At 45.7% G+C, this 19,487-nt stretch overlaps 1 protein-coding gene across 2 annotated transcripts in view; it reads right to left on the bottom strand.

Moving 5' to 3' along the window:
* Positions 1–19,487, bottom strand: part of LOC139555974 (sushi domain-containing protein 6-like) — a 56,551-nt gene extending 37,064 nt beyond the window's left edge. The window contains exons 1-2 of one of the 2 annotated variants that reach the window (XM_071369407.1): positions 19,235–19,487; positions 2,466–2,622 (exon numbers count right to left, since the gene is read on the bottom strand). In XM_071369407.1, coding sequence (XP_071225508.1) covers positions 2,466–2,580 — 115 coding nt within the window. In that variant the 5' untranslated portion in view covers positions 2,581–2,622; positions 19,235–19,487. Of the gene's footprint in view, positions 1–2,465; positions 2,623–19,204 lie in introns of both variants that reach the window. The other variant, XM_071369408.1, reaches the window with a different exon arrangement.

Genomic DNA, 19,487 nt, shown 5'->3' on the forward strand with positions numbered 1-19,487 from the left:
GGGGAGGGGTCTCAGTGTGGTGAGTGTGTGGGGGGGAGGGGTCTGGAGCAACAAAAACAGGAAGGAAAAATAGTGTGGGTGTGGTCCATCAGTGTATTCATAACGGATCTGCCAAGGCAGCTGCTACTCTTCCTGGAGTTTATTATGGATCCCCATTAGTTCCTGCCAAGGCAGCAGCTACTCTTCCTGGGGTTTATTATGGATCCCCATTAGTTCCTGCCAAGGCAGTAGCTACTCTTCCTGGGGTACGGCAAAAATAAGGCAGTTTATACAATTTTAAAAACATTACAATACATTCATTACAGAATTCACAACTCACTAAGTGTGTGCCCTCAGGCCCCTACTCCACTACCACATATCTACAATGCAAAATCCATGTGTACGTGTGTGTATAGCACGTATGTTATCATGTGTGTGTGTATGCATGTGTCTGTGCCTATGTTTGTGTTACTTCACAGTCCCAGCTGTTCCATAAAATGTATATTTATCTGTTTATCTAATTCTACTGCTTTCATCAGTTACCTGATGTGGAACAGAGTTCCATATAGTCATGGCTCTATGTAGTACTGTGCGCCTCCCATAGTCTGTTCTGGACTTGGGGACTGTGAAGAGACCTCTTGTGGCATGTCTTGTGGGGTATCCTTGGGTGTCCGAGCTGTGTGCTAGTATTTTAAAAACAGACAGTTCGGTACCTTCAGCTTGTCAACACTTCTTACAAAAACAAGCCAATCTCTCTTCCACTTTGAGCCATGAGAGATGGACATGCATATCATTAATGTTAGTTCACTGTGTACATTTAAGGGCCAGGCGTTCTGCCCTGTTCTGAGCCAACTGCAATGTTCCTAAGTCCCTCTTTGTGGCACCTGACCACACGACTGAACAGTAGTCCAGGTGCGACAAAACTAGGGCCTGTAGGACCTGCCTTGTTGATGGTGCTGTTAAGAAGGTAGAGCAGCGCTCTGGACAGACTTCTCCCCATCTTAGTTACTGTTGTTTCAATATGTTTTGACCATGACAGTTTACAATCCAGAGTTACTCCAAGCAGTTTAGTCACGTCAACTTGCTCAATTTCCACATGATTCATTACGAGATGTAGTTGAGGTTTAGGGTTCAGTGATTTCTAACTAACTGCAGCTCTTTGTTGAGTGCTGCAGTCATTTCAGTCGCTGTAGTAGCTGACGTGTTATAGTGTTAAGTCATCCGTATACATGGACACACTGACCTTCCTCAAAGCCAGTGGCATGTCGTTAGTAATGGTTCTTTACCATTCGGCCATCAGATTTGCCACCAATGCTTCTTATAGGACACATTACTGCACTCTATACTCCTCTGTAAACTGGTCATCTCTGTATACCCGTCGCAAGACCTACTGGTTGATGCTTATTTATATAACCCTCTTAGGCCTCACTCCCCCCTATCTGAGATACCTACTGCAGCCCTCATCCTCCACATACAACACCCGTTCTGCCAGTCACATTCTGTTAAATGTCCCCAAAGCACACACATCCCTGGGTCGCTCGTCTTTTCAGTTCGCTGCAGCTAGCGACTGGAACGAGCTGCAACAAACATTCAAACTGGACAGTTTTATCTCAATCTCTTCATTCAAAGACTCAATCATGGACACTCTTACTGACAGTTGTGGCTGCTTTGAGTGATGTATTGTTGTCTCTACCTTCTTGCCCTTTGTGCTGTTGTCTGTGCCCAATAATATTTGTACCATGTTTTGCGCTGTTGCCATGTTGTTGTCATGTTGCTACCATGCGGTGTTATCATGTGTTGCTGCCATGTTATGTTGTCGTCTTAGGTCTCTCTTTATGTAGTGTTGTGTTGTCTCTCTTGTCGTGATGGGAGTTTTGTCCTATATTTTTTATTTTATTTATTTGTATTTTTAATCCCAGCCCCGTCCCCGCAGGAGGCCTTTTGGTAGGCCGTCATTGTAAATAAGAATTTGTTCTTAACCTTTATTTAACTAGGCAAGTCAGTTAAATAAATAAATAAAAAAAGATTGAAAAAAAGCAAGGGGCCTAAACAGCTACCCTGGGGAATTCCTGCTTCAACCTGGATTATGTTTGAGAGGTTTCCATTAAAGAACACCCTCTGTGTTCTGTTAGACAAGTAACTCTTTATCCACATTATAGCAGGGGGTGTAAAGCCATAACACATACGTTTTTTTTCTTCCAGCAGCAGACTATGATCGATAATGCACTGATGTATAACAAGACAGCCCCCACAATCAATCTCTCAGACAATCAGTCATTTGTGTAAGTGCCGTGCTTGTTGAGTGTCCTTCCCTATGTGCATGCTGAAAGTCTGTTGTCAATTAGTTTACTGTGAAATAACATTGTATGCGGTCAAACACAATTTTCCCCAGAAGTTTACTAAGGGTTGTTAACAGGGTGATTGGTCGGCTATTTGAGCCATTAAGGGTATGGTGTGGGTATGGTCCGGCAGGAGTTGTCTCTTACCTGATGCGTGTCCGTGGGGGAGCAGGGCGAGGAAGAGGAGTACAGACGTAGCCAGCCTGTGTACTGGAGAGGAAGCCAGGGCTCTCGTCTCACACAATACCATTCCATCGCTCATCGTTCCCCTGGATACCAGCTCTACAGTCCGCTGAGGTTCAACCTGCAGGGAGACAAAGTTAGGGGAGTTAGGGACAGATTAGTTCAGAACCAACAGCAAGGATTACATAACAGAGAGAGAACGCCAGAGGTACTCTGCAATAGGGCTGAGACGGGCATGACATTTTGCAAGCCAGTATATGTCATGCAAATGTATTTTTAATTTAACTAGGCGAATCAGTTAAGAACAAATTCTTATTTACAATGACGGCCTACCCCGGCCAAACCCTAACCCGGACGACGCTGGGCCAATTGTGCGCCACCCTATGGAACTCCCAATCACAGCTGGTTGTGATACAGCCTGGAATTGAGTTGTGATTGGTCTACACACCTTAGAGCGTCTTAGAAATCACAACACACCGGCGGCAAGCTGCGACTCCATATTAGAGGTCAACTGCTTTGTAAGTAAAACAGAATGCAGCTCTCTTCTTACAGACAGAGAGGTCCATCCCACATGTTATACTGACTACTATGAGGTAGAGGTCGACCGATTAGGATTTTTCAACGCCGATACCGATACCGATTATTGGAGGACCAAAAAGGGCCGATACCGATTAAATCGGCCTTTTGCCACGGTTGACAACTCCATTGTGTCCTCCTCCCAGAGTGCCTCCTCCAGAGTGTCCTCCTCCCAGAGTGCTAAGAACCTTGGCGTGATCCTGGACAACACCCTGTCGTTCTCAACTAACATCAAGGCGGTGACCCGTTCCTGTAGGTTCATGCTCTACAACATTCGCAGAGTACGACCCTGCCTCACACAGGAAGCGGCGCAAGTCCTAATCCAGGCACTTGTCATCTCCCATCTGGATTACTGCAACTCGCTGTTGGCTGGGCTCCCTGCCTGTGCCATTAAACCCCTACAACTCATCCAGAACGCCGCAGCCCGTCTGGTGTTCAACCTTCCCAAGTTCTCTCATGTCACCCCGCTCCTCCGCTCTCTCCACTGGCTTCCAGTTGAAGCTCGCATCCGCTACAAGACCATGGTGCTTGCCTACGGAGCTGTGAGGGGAACGGCACCTCCGTACCTTCAGGCTCTGATCAGGCCCTACACCCAAACAAGGGCACTGCGTTCATCCACCTCTGGCCTGCTCGCCTCCCTACCTCTGAGGAAGTACAGTTCCCGCTCAGCCCAGTCAAAACTGTTCGCTGCTCTGGCACCCCAATGGTGGAACAAACTCCCTCACGACGCCAGGTCAGCGGAGTCAATCACCACCTTCCGGAGACACCTGAAACCCCACCTCTTTAAGGAATACCTAGGATAGGATAAAGTAATCCTTCTAACCCCCCCCCCCTTAAAAGAGTTAGATGCACTATTGTAAAGTGGTTGTTCCACTGGATATCATAAGGTGAATGCACCAATTTGTAAGTCGCTCTGGATAAGAGCGTCTGCTAAATGACTTAAATGTAAATGTAAATGTATTTTTAATTATGACAATTACAACAATACTGAATGAACACTTATTTTAACTTAATATAATACATCAATAAAATCAATTTAGCCTCAAATAAATAATGAAACATGTTCAATTTGGTTTAAATAATGCAAAAACAAAGTGATGGAGAAGAAAGTAAAAGTGCAATATGTGCCATGTAAGAAAGCTAACGTTTAAGTTCCTTGCTCAGAACATGAGAACATATGAAAGCTGGTAGTTCCTTTAACATGAGTCTTCAATATTCCCAGGTAAGAAGTTTTAGGTTGTAGTTATTATAGGAATTATTGGACTATTTCTCTCTATACAATTTGTATTTCATATACCTTTGACTATTGGATGTTCTTATAGGCACTTTAGTATTGCCAGTGTAACAGTATAGCTTCCATCCCTCTCCTCGCCGCTACCTGGGCTCGAACCAGGAACACAACGACAACAGCCACCCTCGAAGCAGCGTTACCCATGCAGAGCAAGGGGAAGAACTACTCCAAGTCTCAGAGCGAGTGACGTTTGAAACGCTATTAGCGCGCACCCCGCTAACTAGCTAGCCATTTCACATCGGTTACACCAGTCTGATCTCGGGAGTTGATAGGCTTGAAGTCATAAACAGCTGCTGGCAAACACATGAAAGTGCTGTTTGAATGAATGCTTACGAGCCTGCTGCTGCCTACCATCGCTCAGTCAGACTGCTCTATCAAATCATAGACTTAGTTATAACATAATAACACACAGAAATACGAGCCTTAGGTCATTAATATGGTCGAATCCGGAAACTATCATCTCGAAAACAAGACGTTTATTCTTTCAGTGCAATACGGAAGTGTTCCGTATTTTATCTAAGGGGTGGCATCCATTAGTCTAAATATTCCTGTTACATTGTACAACCTTCAATGTTATGTCATAATTACATAAAATTCTGGCAAATTAGGCATCCAAAACTGTTGCATATACACTGACTCTGCGTGCAATGAACGTAAGAGAAGTGACACAATTTCACCTGGTTAATATTGCCTGCTAACCTGGATTTCTTTTAGCTAAATATGCAGGTTTAAAAATATATACTTCTGTGTATTGATTTTAAGAAAGGCATTGATGTTTATGGTTTGGTACACATTGGAACAACGATACGCTCCGCATCGATTATATGCAATGCAGGACACGCTAGATAAACTAGTAATATCATCAACCATGTGTAGTTAACTAGTGATTATGATTGATTGATTGATTGTTTTTTAGAAGATAAGTTTAATGCTAGCTAGCAACTTACCTTGGCTTACTGCATTCGCGTAACAGGCAGTCTCCTCCTGGAGTGCAATGAGAGGCAGGTTGTTAGAGCGTTGGACTAGTTAACTGTAAGGTTGCAAGATTGAATCGGTCGTTCTGCCCCTGAACGAGGCAGTTAACCCACCGTTCCCTGGTAGGCCATCATTGAAAATAAGAATGTGTTCTTAACTTCTTTATGATAGGGGGCAGCATTTTAACTTTTGGATGAATTGCGTGCCCATAGTGAACTGCCTCCTACTCTGTCCCAGATGCTAATATATGCATATTATTATTACTGTTGGATATAAAACACTCTGAAGTTTCTAAAACTGTTTGAATGTTGACTGTGAGTATAACAGTACTCATATGGCAGGCAAAAACCTGAGAAAAAAGTTCTCAGAGTGGTCAATGAAGCCTCTAGTGTGATGTGGGGCCGGATGGGAGGTGTTTCAGTCATTGGTCTGGCAGAATGCCAGTTCCTGGTCACGCGCTTTCCTCATGATATCGCCTTGCGTTCCATAACTTCTACAGACATGAAGTAATGCTCCGGTTGGAACGTTATTGGATATATATGATAACAACATCCTGAAGATTGATTCTCTACTTAGTTTGACCAGTTTATTCGACCTGTTATATAACTTTTTGAAGTTTTCGTCCGAGTTCGCCTGCATCTGCGCGAGCATTTGGACATGTGCACTAAACATGCTAGCAAAAGTAGCTACTTAGACATAAGTAATGGACATTATCGAACAAAACAACGATTTATTGTGGAACTAGGATTCCTGGGAGTGCATTCTGATGAAGATGATCAAAGGTAAGGGAATATTTATGATGTAATTTCGTATTTCTGTTGACTCCAACATGGCGGAGAAATGTTGTTATTTTTGAGCGCCGTCTCAGATTATTGCATGGTGTGCTTTTTACGTCATTTAAAAAAAAATCTGACACAGCGGTTGCATTAGGAACAAGTGTATCTTTAATTATATGTAAAACATGTATCTTTCATCAAAGTTTATGATGAGTATTTCTGTTATTTGACGTGGCTCTCTACAATTTCTCCGGATATTTTGGAGGCATTTCTGAACATGGCGCCAATGTAAACCGAGATTTGTGGATATAAATATGCACATTATCGAACAAAACATAAATGTATTGTGTAACATGATGTCCTATGAGTGTCATCTGATGAAGATCAAAGGTTAGTGATTCATTTTATCTCTATTTCTGCTTTTTGTGACTACTATCTTTTGCTGTGAAAATGGCTGTGTTTTTCTGTGGCTATGTACTGAGCTAACATAATTGTTTGGTGTGCTTTCGCCGTAAATCCTTTTTGAAATCAAATCAAAATCAAATCAAGTTTATTTTATATAGCCCTTCGTACATCAGCTAATATCTCGAAGTGCTGTACAGAAACCCAGTCTAAAACCCCAAACAGCAAGCAATGCAGGTGTAGAAGCACGGACATGTTGGCTGGATTCACAACATGTGTAGCTTTAATTTGGTGTCTTTCATGTGTGATTTCATGAAAGATTGATTTTTATAGTAATATATTTGAATTTGGTGCGCTACATTTTTTCTGGCTTTTGGCCAAGTGGGACGCTACCGTCCCACATATCCCAGAGAAGTTAACTGACTTGCCTAGTTAAATAAAGATTAAATAAAGGTGTAAAAAAAAAAAAAAAAAACATTGGCCAAGTCGGTGTCCAAAAATACCGATTTCCAATTGTTATGAAAACTTGAAATCGGCCATTCCGATTAATCGGTCGACCTCTACTCCATATTGATTTGGAAAAAACGTCACAGACAAATGAATAATTATGCACTCTGATTGCTACGCTTCCCGCAGAGAGAGAGAGACAATTGCATTGCCGCTCTGCTTGTGTAGCAAACAAGTTAGGAGATATCTAAATCAACGGACGATGGAATTACAATAAAACTACAAGTGAAACGAGAAGGAAAGGCTACAACATCCAAAAGCAAAACAAGTAGGTTGGTACATATAATCTGAATGGAGTTATTTGAAGGCGTTAACTGTAGAATGGTAAGAAGTGCAGTAATGTTATAACTAGCCTCAATTAGCTAGCTTCTCTCAGTTTGATGTAGTCCAGACAGGTAGGCCTACTATGTCATCAGATGGGATGATAAATAACTAGCATGAAGTTAGTCTAGCGCGAGTGAGGTAACAGTGTTTGTGGTCTCTCTCGCCCCCTCTGTGCCTGCCAAGGTGCTCCGAGCCTCATGCATCCGATTTCACACACAGAGCCCCTCTCCCTAGTAGTCTATACTCTGTGCCTCTCTCTCTCAATACAATTTCAATTTAAGGGCAGTGGATGACAGACAGTGTGTAGCGTGCCGATCTCCCTCTCAGAACAAGAAAGAGAGACCATAGCCTGGCAAGAGAGACAGGGCACCATAGCCTGGCAAGAGAGACAGGGCCCCATAGCCTGGCAAGAGAGACAGGGCACCATAGCCTGGCAAGAGAGACAGGGCACCATAGCCTGGCAAGAGAGACAGGGCACCATAGCCTGGCAAGAGAGACAGGGCACCATAGCCTGGCAAGAGAGACAGGGCACCATAGAAAAACATGGAAGGTCAGAGAAGTCTTTGTAAGCACTGTGGGTCGGGTGAAGTAGAGGATGAGCTACACTTCCTGTTCCACTGCTCCAAATATGACTCGGAGGTATTTAGAAACTTCAGAAAGTATTCACACCCCTTTACTTTTCCTACATTTTGTTGTGTTACAAAGTAGGATTAAAATAGATTTAAATTGTCATTTTTTTGGGGTCAACAATCGACATAAAATACACTAATGTCGAAGTGGAAGATAACTTTTTTTTTAAACAAATACTAATATATATATTGATTAGATAAGTATTCAACCTCCTAAGTCAGTACATGTTAGAATCACCTTTTCCAGCGATTAACAGCTGTAAGTCTTTCTGGGTTCATCTTTAAGAGCTTTGTACACCTGGATTGTACAATATTTGCACATTGTTCTTAGCATTCTTCAAGCTCTGAGTGTCGTATAAGCTCTGTCAAGACACCCATTTTAAAGTCTTGCTATAGATTTTCAAGTCTATTTGAGTCTAAACTGTAAGTAGGCCACTCGGACACATTCAATGTCGTCTTGGTAAGCAACTCCAGTGTATATTTGGCCTTGTGTTTTAGGTTATTCTCCTGCTGAAAGGGGAATTTGTCTCCCAGTGTCTGTTGGAAAGCAGACGAAAGCCCCAGAAGGATTACCTTACAGATAATTGTCTGTGTGGGGTACAGACAAGGCATATAATTAACACTCGCCACCAGCGAAATGTGGGTAGATTGAGGTATTAGCGGGTAAGAATGTCTATTTCACACGTTGGCGGGTGGTCAAAGTTGCAGGGCTCTACAATGCGAGCGTTACATTCACAAATAAAAAGTCAAAATTCAAGTATGAGTACATGGCGTGAGTTGCAGCAGAGAAATGCTGCAGTGGTCTGCCGTTTTGTTTCATAGCTGCTAATCGCACAAAGAAATAAGAATCCTATATCCCACCTCACGCAGCAAATCATTTTACTCTAAAGTCTACAAAGTGAGACTTTGTCCTTGTGTTTTCTGCCCATTTACATTGTTTTCTTCACAAGCTCAGTTGTTTTTCAACGTTAGGTTTGAGTCTGCTGCTTCAACTTATAGCAAAGAGACGCCCTAGTCAGATCCCAAATCTCTCTCTCACACACACACGACAGGACTTGAGTGGCCCCCGTTACCACGGTAACCTCCCGCCCTTAACAGGACAGCTGAACATTTTGTCTCATCTGATATTTTGGTTAAAAGACTCCGATCACAAAACAAGGCAGCAGCTACCCGTGCTGGGTATCCAGCAAAATTAAGGCAGTTCATACAATTTTTATGTAATTATAGCACCAAAAAATATATATATTGCTGGTAAAAAAAAGAAAAGAACTACCTGCCACAGTGGTGGGCCAAAAAGTTAATTTTAGGCCTGCCACTTAGGCCCTGATTTTCCAAGTATGATTGTTTATTATTATTATTATTATTGTTGCTTAAACATATTGTTAATTTCTGTAATACTTAATCTACATTGCTATGGCAACAGTGGCAACCACCCATTCATGCCAATATAGCATGTATTGAATTGAGTGAGAGTCCAGACACAGGCCTACGTCTCATTCCAGGCCTACATCTCATTCCAGGCCTAGTCTCATTCCAGGCCTACGTCTCATTCCAGGCCTACGTCTCATTCCAGGCCTACGTCTCATTCCAGGCCTACGTCTCATTCCAGGCCTACGTCTCCTATTACAGAGAACATTGGTTTTAATCGCCATCATCAATATGAAATTCCTCTGATCTCTACTGCTGTGGATAACTGATTTAATGAAGCAGCCATTCTGCACTGTGATGGCTCCACTGGGAAATATAGTACTCCAATCTACTGGGATTCATGAGACAGGGAGAGGTAATCTACTGGGATAGATGAGAAAGAGGGAGAGGTAATCTACTGGGATAGATGAGAAAGAGGGAGAGGTAAAGGAAAACGGAGAAAGAGAGAGGGAAAAAAACAGATGTTGGAGCTGAGATCACAGCAGAGAAACAGAGCGAGACAGAAACTACCCTTAGCCCCCCCTCCTTCAGAGACACTACCCTTAGCCCCCCCTCCTTCAGAGACACTACCCTTAGCCCCCCCCCTCCCTCAGAGACACTACCCTTAGCCCCCCCCCCCTCCCTCAGAGACACTACCCTTAGCCCCCCCCCCTCCCTCAGAGACACTACCCTTAGCCCCCCCTCCCTCAGAGACACTACCCTTAGCCCCCCCTCCCTCAGAGACACTACCCTTAGCCCCCCCCCCCTTCAGAGACACTACCCTTAGCCCCCCCCTCCCTCAGAGACACTACCCTTAGCCCCCCTCCCTCAGAGACACTACCCTTAGCCCCCCCTCCCTCAGAGACACTACCCTTAGCCCCCCTCCTTCAGAGACACTACCCTTAGCCCCCCTCCCTCAGAGACACTACCCTTAGCCCCCCCTCCGTCAGAGACACTACCCTTAGCCCCCCTCCCTCAGAGACACTACCCGTAGCCCCCCCCCCCTCCTTCAGAGACACTACCCTTAGCCCCCCCTCCCTCAGACACTACCCGTAGCCCCCCCCCCTCCTTCAGAGACACTACCCTTAGCCACCCCCTCCCTCAGAGACACTACCCGTAGCCCCCTCTCCTTCAGAGAAACTACCCGTAGCCCCCCCCCCCCCCTCCTTCAGAGACACTACCCTTAGCCCGCCCCCCCCCTCCTCAGAGAAACTACAGGTAACAATCAGCTCTAGCGGATAAAAAAAACTGAAAGGAGAAAATAAATCCACATCAAGGAATTAAGATCATTAACACAAAGGAGATCCAGGTGTAGAACCTTCATTACTGGGTAGCGATTAGGGAGCGATAGCCTAGTGTTAGGCTGTATTAGTCAGCAGTCAGTGGCAATAGCAGGCTAGCCTGGCAGGCAGCATGCCTCAGGAGAGTGGAGGGCAGTGGGTCCATTAGCTCAGAGCTAGCCAGTCGTCACAACCAGCCTGCTGATCTGGTAGCTAATAGCTAATAGCATGGCTACTGAACCTAGCAGTAGCAAGCTATCCTGGCAGGTCAGGCAGCATGCCTCAGGAGAGTAGAGGGCAGTGGGTCCATTAGGCTGCTGAGCGCCTTATAGCTAATAGCATGGCACTGCTGAGCTGAACAGAACAGAGCTGGGGGGGAAATGTGATTGGATTCCATTTCTGCTGCGTGGCAGCTGGCACCAGAACAGAGGCCCGGTAGGTAACGGCAAGACACACAACACACACACACACACACACACACACACACACACACACACACACACACACACACACACACACACACACACACACACACACACACACACACACACACACACACACACACACACCTTGTGGCCCATGAAAATCCGTTCCGATCAACCTTCTGCCACCTTGAGTTCTGCTCCCCGGTAGAAAGACAGAGTTACCTGCTCCCCGGTAGAAAGACAGAGTTACCTGCTCCTCGGTAGAAAGACAGAGTTACCTGCTCCCCGGTAGAAAGACAGAGTTACCTGCTCCCCGGTAGAAAGACAGAGTTACCTGCTCCCCGGTAGAAAGACAGAGTTACCTGCTCCCCGGTAGAAAGACAGAGTTACCTGCTCCCCGGTAGAAAGACAGAGTTACCTGCTCCCCGGTAGAAAGACAGAGTTACCTGCTCCCCGGTAGAAAGACAGAGTTACCTGCTCCCCGGTAGAAAGACAGAGTTACCTGCTCCCCGGTAGAAAGACAGAGTTACCTGCTCCCCGGTAGAAAGACAGAGTTACCTGCACACCGGCTGGTGGGAGGTGGTAAACGGCCTACGCTAGCACTACATCGTGCCAAGCGGCCATAGTCTGAACAGAACAGCCAACATCATCATAGCATTGGTTGCACTTGCAATGCACTCTGGGATATTCTGTAGAGCTTCGTTGACGTAGATGTACTCGGTAAGGACAAGATGGCCCGCCTCTCTAACCAACAAACAAACAAAAACACACACAATCAACATCAACTGTCATATTGTGTTAGTTCAAAGGACCTCTTCAGGTGTAGCCTAGCTGTTTGCATAGCAGGGCTGCTGTGATATTTGTGAAGGGAAGCCAAAAGCAGAAGGAGCTTGATTACTTTCTCAAGCCTGAGAATGTGAGAAGTAAAATGAAAAATAAATGAATCCAAAGTTGCGAAATTCTGCAACACAAAGCAGCCTGATTGGCCTGTAGGAATAAGACGACCAGGAGCGTGAAGGGACATATTTTTTTGTTTTACCTTGTGAATATATTGTGTGTAATCTATTTCCTGAGTCATTATTTATCTTTTACATTCCTAAAATCGTTTGACCTCGAATCTGCCTCCTCCAACGTCTTCTCGTGTTGTCCTCTGCAGAGTAAGGTACCGTGCTGCGTGATCTATTCACTCAAGGAGGATGGCATCACCACACGGCCTGCTACTGTAGATTGTCTGATATGAACACTGAATCACGTTAATGATTATAACTGTGTAATAAGACAAAGTCGTTGTACAACCACCACCGCGTCGCCTAGTCGTCGTCGTACTAACACACAACCTAGTCGTCGTAACACACAACCTAGTCGTACTAACACACAACCTAGTCGTCGTAACACACAACCTAGTCGTCCTAACACACAACCTAGTCGTACTAACACACAACCTAGTCGTACTAACACACAACCTAGTCGTACTAACACACAACCTAGTCGTACTAACACACAACCTAGTCGTACTAACACACAACCTAGTCGTACTAACACACAACCTAGTCGTACTAACACACAACCTAGTCGTCGTAACACACAACCTAGTCGTCGTAACACACAACCTAGTCGTACTAACACACAACCTAGTCGTACTAACACACAACCTAGTCGTACTAACACACAACCTAGTCGTACTAACACACAACCTAGTCGTACTAACACACAACCTAGTCGTCGTAACACACAACCTAGTCGTACTAACACACAACCTAGTCGTACTAACACACAACCTAGTCGTACTAACACACAACCTAGTCGTACTAACACACAACCTAGTCGTACTAACACACAACCTAGTCGTCGTAACACACAACCTAGTCGTACTAACACACAACCTAGTCGTCGTAACACACAACCTAGTCGTACTAACACACAACCTAGTCGTACTAACACACAACCTAGTCGTACTAACACACAACCTAGTCGTACTAACACACAACCTAGTCGTACTAACACACAACCTAGTCGTACTAACACACAACCTAGTCGTCGTAACACACAACCTAGTCGTCGTAACACACAACCTAGTCGTCGTAACACACAACCTAGTCGTACTAACACACAACCTAGTCGTACTAACACACAACCTAGTCGTACTAACACACAACCTAGTCGTACTAACACACAACCTAGTCGTACTAACACACAACCTAGTCGTACTAACACACAACCTAGTCGTACTAACACACAACCTAGTCGTACTAACACACAACCTAGTCGTCGTAACACACAACCTAGTCGTCGTAACACACAACCTAGTCGTACTAACACACAACCTAGTCGTACTAACACACAACCTAGTCGTCGTAACACACAACCTAGTCGTCGTAACACACAACCTAGTCGTACTAACACACAACCTAGTCGTACTAACACACAACCTAGTCGTACTAACACACAACCTAGTCGTACTAACACACAACCTAGTCGTCGTAACACACAACCTAGTCGTACTAACACACAACCTAGTCGTCGTAACACACAACCTAGTCGTACTAACACACAACCTAGTCGTACTAACACACAACCTAGTCGTACTAACACACAACCTAGTCGTACTAACACACAACCTAGTCGTACTAACACACAACCTAGTCGTACTAACACACAACATAATATTGCTCTGCTCCTAACGCCCAGCCTTTCCGTTGAGCTCTGCTCTCAGTTGGCCCTTCAAGAAAGCATTGTTTTGGCCTCTGTCGTCAATGTCTTCTTACGGAACGTAACACAATGACAATAGAAATGAATGTTTCCTGGTTTTATACAGTGATCAACACCTTCAAAGTATGAACAAACCGGCCAATCAACAGAACACTTCCTTAAACAAACACTCTGGCCCCCAGGCTGACAATACAACTGCCAATGAAACGGATATGTTACTGGAAATAAATTGGTACAAAACCGATGTCATCTGCACAGATGACCAAAATAATTCATTTAGCCTAGTGGTCTGAATTGGTGCCCACAACTGATGTTATTCTGGATGTTGTGTCATAGACGAGTTAGATAATTTTACAACACATGTAATCTCATGACAGACGAAACAGAGTATCTAGTCCGCAAGCAGGCGAGATTTGGTTCTGGCTGCCGGAATTACAACCCATGTTCCTGAATATCGTATTGAATCCTTACAAGAAATAAACATTGTCCCTGGTCAGTAGAGTGTTCTCAGTCTGAAATCTGATGGCCTACTTGTAACTTCTCACATCTTGGTCCTGTCCCACATGACACCCTATTCCCTATATAGGCTAGTGCACTACTTTTGACAATGGCCTATAGGGCTCTGGTCAAAAGTAGCACATTATATAGGGAAAGTAGTGCACTATATAGGGAATAGGATGCCATTAGGGAAGCACACCCTTCTGTCTGGTTAAGGGGGAAAAGCTCTCAGTACTACTCCACTGTAAGTCAGTACTACTCTACTGTAAGTCAGTACTACTCCACTGTAAGTCAGTACTACTCCACTGTAAGTCAGTACTACTCCACTGTAAGTCAGTACTACACCACTGTCACCTGAATGCTGCTGTAAGTCAGTACTACTCTACTGTAAGTCAGTACTACTCTACTGTCACCTGAATGCTACTGTAAGTCAGTACTACTCTACTGTCACCTGAATGCAACTGTAAGTCAGTACTACTCTACTGTAAGTCAGTACTACTCTACTGTAAGTCAGTACTACTCTACTGTAAGTCAGTACTACTCTACTGTAAGTCAGTACTACTATACTGTAAGTCAGTACTACTCTACTGTAAGTCAGTACTACTCCACTGTCACCTGACTGCTGATTGCTGCTGTAAATCAGATTACAAGCTCAGTAAAATCCCAGTGGAAAATTGTGTCTCATGTCAAAGAAACATTGTTAATGTGCTGTCCTCAACTCCTCCCTCAGACAAAAGTGGGCCTGATGTTTGTCAACAACATCAAAACAGTCCTCCTGGTCATGAGGTATCCTTATCTTCTTCACCAGTCAGTCATGTGAGCCTAATGTATATTGGCACAACACGCCTAAGGATCTCAACTTCTGAAGGAGGGAAGGAAATAGAGGATAGAGGGATGGGAGGGGAGTGAGAGAGACTTGGGGAAGAAAAGAATGCAGGGACTCCTCCACTCCAACGTGCTGTGGTTTCCCTGCTGCCCATGGCTTCTAGAGCGCAAAGATAGAAGGGGGAGAGAGTAGGCAGGAGAGAGAGAGAGCAGGGGAGAGAGAGAGAGAGAGAGAGTAGGCAGGAGAGAGAGAGAGAGAGAGACAGAGAGAGAGAGAGAGAGAGACAGAGAGAGAGAGAGAAGGGGAGACAGAGACAGAGACAGAGAGAGAGAGAGAGAGAGAGAGAGAGAGAGAGAGAGAGAGAGAGGGGGAGAGAGAGCAGGGGAGAGAGAGAGGGGGAGAGAGAGAGGGGGAGAGAGAGAGAGAGCAGGGGAGAGAGAGAGAGGAAGAGAGAGAGAGAGGGAGAGAGAGAAGGGGAGAGAGTAGGCAGGAGAGAGAGAGCGCAGGGGAGAGAGAGAGAGAGAAGGGGAGAGAGAGAGAGAGAGAGCAGGGGAGAGAGAGAGAGAAGGGGAGAGAGTAGGCAGGAGAGAGAGAGAGAGAGAGAGAGAGAGAGAGAGAGAGAGAGAGAGAGAGAGAGAGAGAGAAGGAGAGACAGAGAGAGAGAGAGAGAGAGAGAGAGAGAGAGAGAGAGAGAGAGAGAGAGAGAGAGAGAGAGAGAGAGAGAGAGAGAGAGAGAGAGAGAGAGAGAGAGGGGGAGAGAGAGCAGGGGAGAGAGAGAGGGGGAGAGAGAGAGGGGGGAGAGAGAGAGAGAGAGAGAGGGGAGAGAGAGAGAGAAGAGAGAGAGAGAGGGAGAGAGAGAGAGAGGGAGAGAGAGAAGGCAGGAGAGAGAGAGCGCAGGGGAGAGAGAGAGAGAGAAGGGGAGAGAGAGAGAGAGAGAGCAGGGGAGAGAGAGAGAGAAGGGGAGAGAGTAGGCAGGAGAGAGAGAGCGCAGGGGAGAGAGAGAGAGAGAGAGAGAGAGAGAGAGAGAGAGAGAGAGAGAGAGCGCAGGGGAGAGAGAGGGAGAGAAGGCATGTGTCTGGGAACAGAGCACTCAGTGTGCCAGGGAACAGCCGTGAAGAGATTGCCATCTGATAGGCCTGACTAATGCCTTGAGTTCAGCCCTCTACTCTGATGGAGCTGCCTAGAGCCAGGCTGGGGCTGAGAGGAGAGAACCCAGACTGAGGCATAGAGAAAGAGCCATAAGAGTGAAACGAGAGACAGCATGGGGAGGGAGAGAAAGACAGCATGGGGAGGGAGAGAAAGACAGCACGGGGAGGGAGAGAAAGAGAGAGAGACAGCACGGGGAGGGAGAGAAAGAGCGAGAGACAGCACAGGGAGGGAGAGAAAGAGAGAGAAACAGCACGGGGAGGGAGAGAAAGAGAGAGAGACAGCACGGGGAGGGAGAGAAAGAGAGAGAGACAGCACGGGGAGGGAGAGAAAGAGAGAGAGACAGCACGGGGAGGGAGAGAAAGAGAGAGAGACAGCACGGGGAGGGAGAGAAAGAGAGAGAGACAGCACGGGGAGGGAGAGGAAGAGAGAGAGACAGCACGGGGAGGGAGAGGAAGAGAGAGAGACAGCACGGGGAGGGAGAGGAAGAGAGAGAGACAGCATGGGGAGGGAGAGGAAGAGAAAGCATGGGGAGGGAGAGAGAGAGACAGCATGGGGAGGGAGAGAGAGAGACAGCATGGGGAGGGAGAGAGAGAGACAGCATGGGGAGGGAGAGAGAGAGACAGCATGGGGAGGGAGAGAGAGAGACAGCATGGGGAGGGAGAGAAAGAGAGAGAGACAGCATGGGGAGGGAGAGAAAGAGAGAGAGACAGCATGGGGAGGGAGAGAAAGAGAGAGAGACAGCATGGGGAGGGAGAGGAAGAGAGAAACAGCATGGGGAGGGAGAGAAAGACAGAGAGACAGCATGGGGAGGGAGAGGAAGAGAGAAACAGCATGGGGAGGAAGACAGAGAGACAGCATGGGGAGGGAGAGGAAGAGAAAGAGAGACAGCATGGGGAGGGAGAGAAAGAGACAGCATGTGGAGGGAGAGGAAGACAGAGAGACAGCATGGGGAGGGAGAGGAAGAGACAGCATGGGGAGGGAGAGAAAGAGAAAGAGACAGCATGGGGAGGGAGAGGAAGAGACAGCATGGGGAGGGAGAGAAAGAGAAAGAGACAGCATGGGGAGGGAGAGGAAGAGGAAGAGACAGCATGGGGAGGGAGAGAAAGAGACAGCATGGGGAGGGAGAGAAAGAGACAGCATGGGGAGGGAGAGGAAGAGGAAGAGACAGCATGGGGAGGGAGAGAAAGAGACAGCATGGGGAGGGAGAGGAAGAGGACGAGACAGCATGGGGAGGGAGAGGAAGAGAGAGGGACAGAGAGAGTAGGAGCAGAGAGGAAGAGGAAGAGAGAGGGACAGAGAGAGTAGGAGCAGAGAGGAAGAGGAAGAGAGGGACAGAGAGTAGGAGCAGAGAGGAAGAGGCAACCACCAAATATCTATCCACGGAAATAAACCTAAGTGAGGAATCTTTTATGGAGGTTTTACTCCGCCCAAAATCTGTCCACCAACATTTTTGTATGAGGTCAATGAGTGAGTGTCATATTTGGTCAACATAATGTTTTGTTGCTAATTTGAAACAATTTATTTTCGACCAAATAAGCATCACTTTGCCCATCCCTGCTCTATGCTGCCTGCTGTACAAGAGAGAGGGTGATTTACCTTTTCTGAGATTTCAAAACTGGATTTGTTGCTTATCAAATTCTACTTACCGACTTTGTTGTCTTAATTGCTTTGTAATAATAAATTACTTTAACTGGGCTGTGATATAACCACAATATGTAAGTCTACCGCTTAAACTAAAAAATATATATTACAATCTATTAACTGCGCCTAGCAGACTTGGCAAAATGTAAATATAGAATGTCCTCATACTAGTACAGCTGATGCTGAATCGACACGAGTCACACGCGTTAACACGTGCAACTGTACTGCCAGCTAAACAGAGTGCAGCGCGCATGCCCGACCGACTGTACACACGCATACACTTACACACATTCCCCGGTGTCCACATCAGGAATGATCTATCATGGTCCACACACACACACACACACACACACACACACACACACACAATGTAATCAGTTGAACATTCGGATTTATTGCAACAATGTATCAGTAAAGCGCTAAGATTACAACAAATTACACACTGTAGGTTGAAATGCATTGCTAGTGATCTGCTGGCATGTCAGGACACGTCAACATGTAAAACGGTTGGGAAATATTACTGAGAGCCAATATTACAGACCTAAGGTTACCACAATGTAGGTTACTGCTGTAACTGGATAACTAGCTACTACATTATCTTCTGTACAAAACTTATGATCACGTTTATTAGACAGAGTCCCAGTCTGTTGTAGTAACACACATCTAAAGGGATGGGCAACTTGTATAATCACAGAGTTATGTCTTTCACGAACTGGTTATCAGTAACTTTTTATGGTCCTACTGATAGGTATTATGGCATCTATTTTACTAGGCATTGTGACCCCCCCCCCCCCCCCCCGGCTAATCATCCACAACACAACGGGGTTCCTTCCTCATTACAACGGCCCTTAGCCGACCTTTCTAAGTCTGTTGTGGCCAAAGACCCACTGACTGACATGCCATTGTTGGGTTTACAAACACTGAAGATCTTTTGAAGGTTCAAATCGCCTGATGGGTCAGATAGCCTTGAAAATTACAGATCAACACAAAAATCCAAAGTTCAAACCCGCTAACTAGTAACTAGATCTTACGTTAGCTAGCCAACCTTGTCCTCTAGGACATTGTTGAGCTCACATAGAAGCTTAGTAGTAACAGTTAACAGACAGATGTTGGCAAAAATGACAAAAGTATTAACTAGTAACATTTGTTTCTGTTTTTCACTGGTACAAAACATAGAAAATAGGCCTAAGCCAAGCAGGAGGCCAACATCAGAATATGATACTGACAGAGAGGGAGAACCCAACAGCGCCAGTATGCAGCACAAGCCAGACAGATTCCGTATGCTTACCGGTAGCTTGAGACAGAAGAAGACACTTACCAACGAAAAGCCTAAATACCTTCAAGCCCTCCTCTTCGTTCTCACTGTCGGGACATGGACTCAAATAATTAAAATAGACAGACTATCCTCCAATTGTTAAGTTAAGCGCAAAATGGCTTATTTCGTATGGTATTGTCCTTTCCTTCGCTTCGTCCCAAAAGCTAACCGGTTTCGTTCTTCTCAGTGTGAGGTAAGCGGAAACACACCAGCCGCCTCGCTTTCGCACGGTGTCCATGGGAACCAGTAGTCGAGA

This window comes from Salvelinus alpinus, chromosome 27, assembly GCF_045679555.1.
Source record: "Salvelinus alpinus chromosome 27, SLU_Salpinus.1, whole genome shotgun sequence".
NCBI lineage: Eukaryota > Metazoa > Chordata > Actinopteri > Salmoniformes > Salmonidae > Salvelinus > Salvelinus alpinus.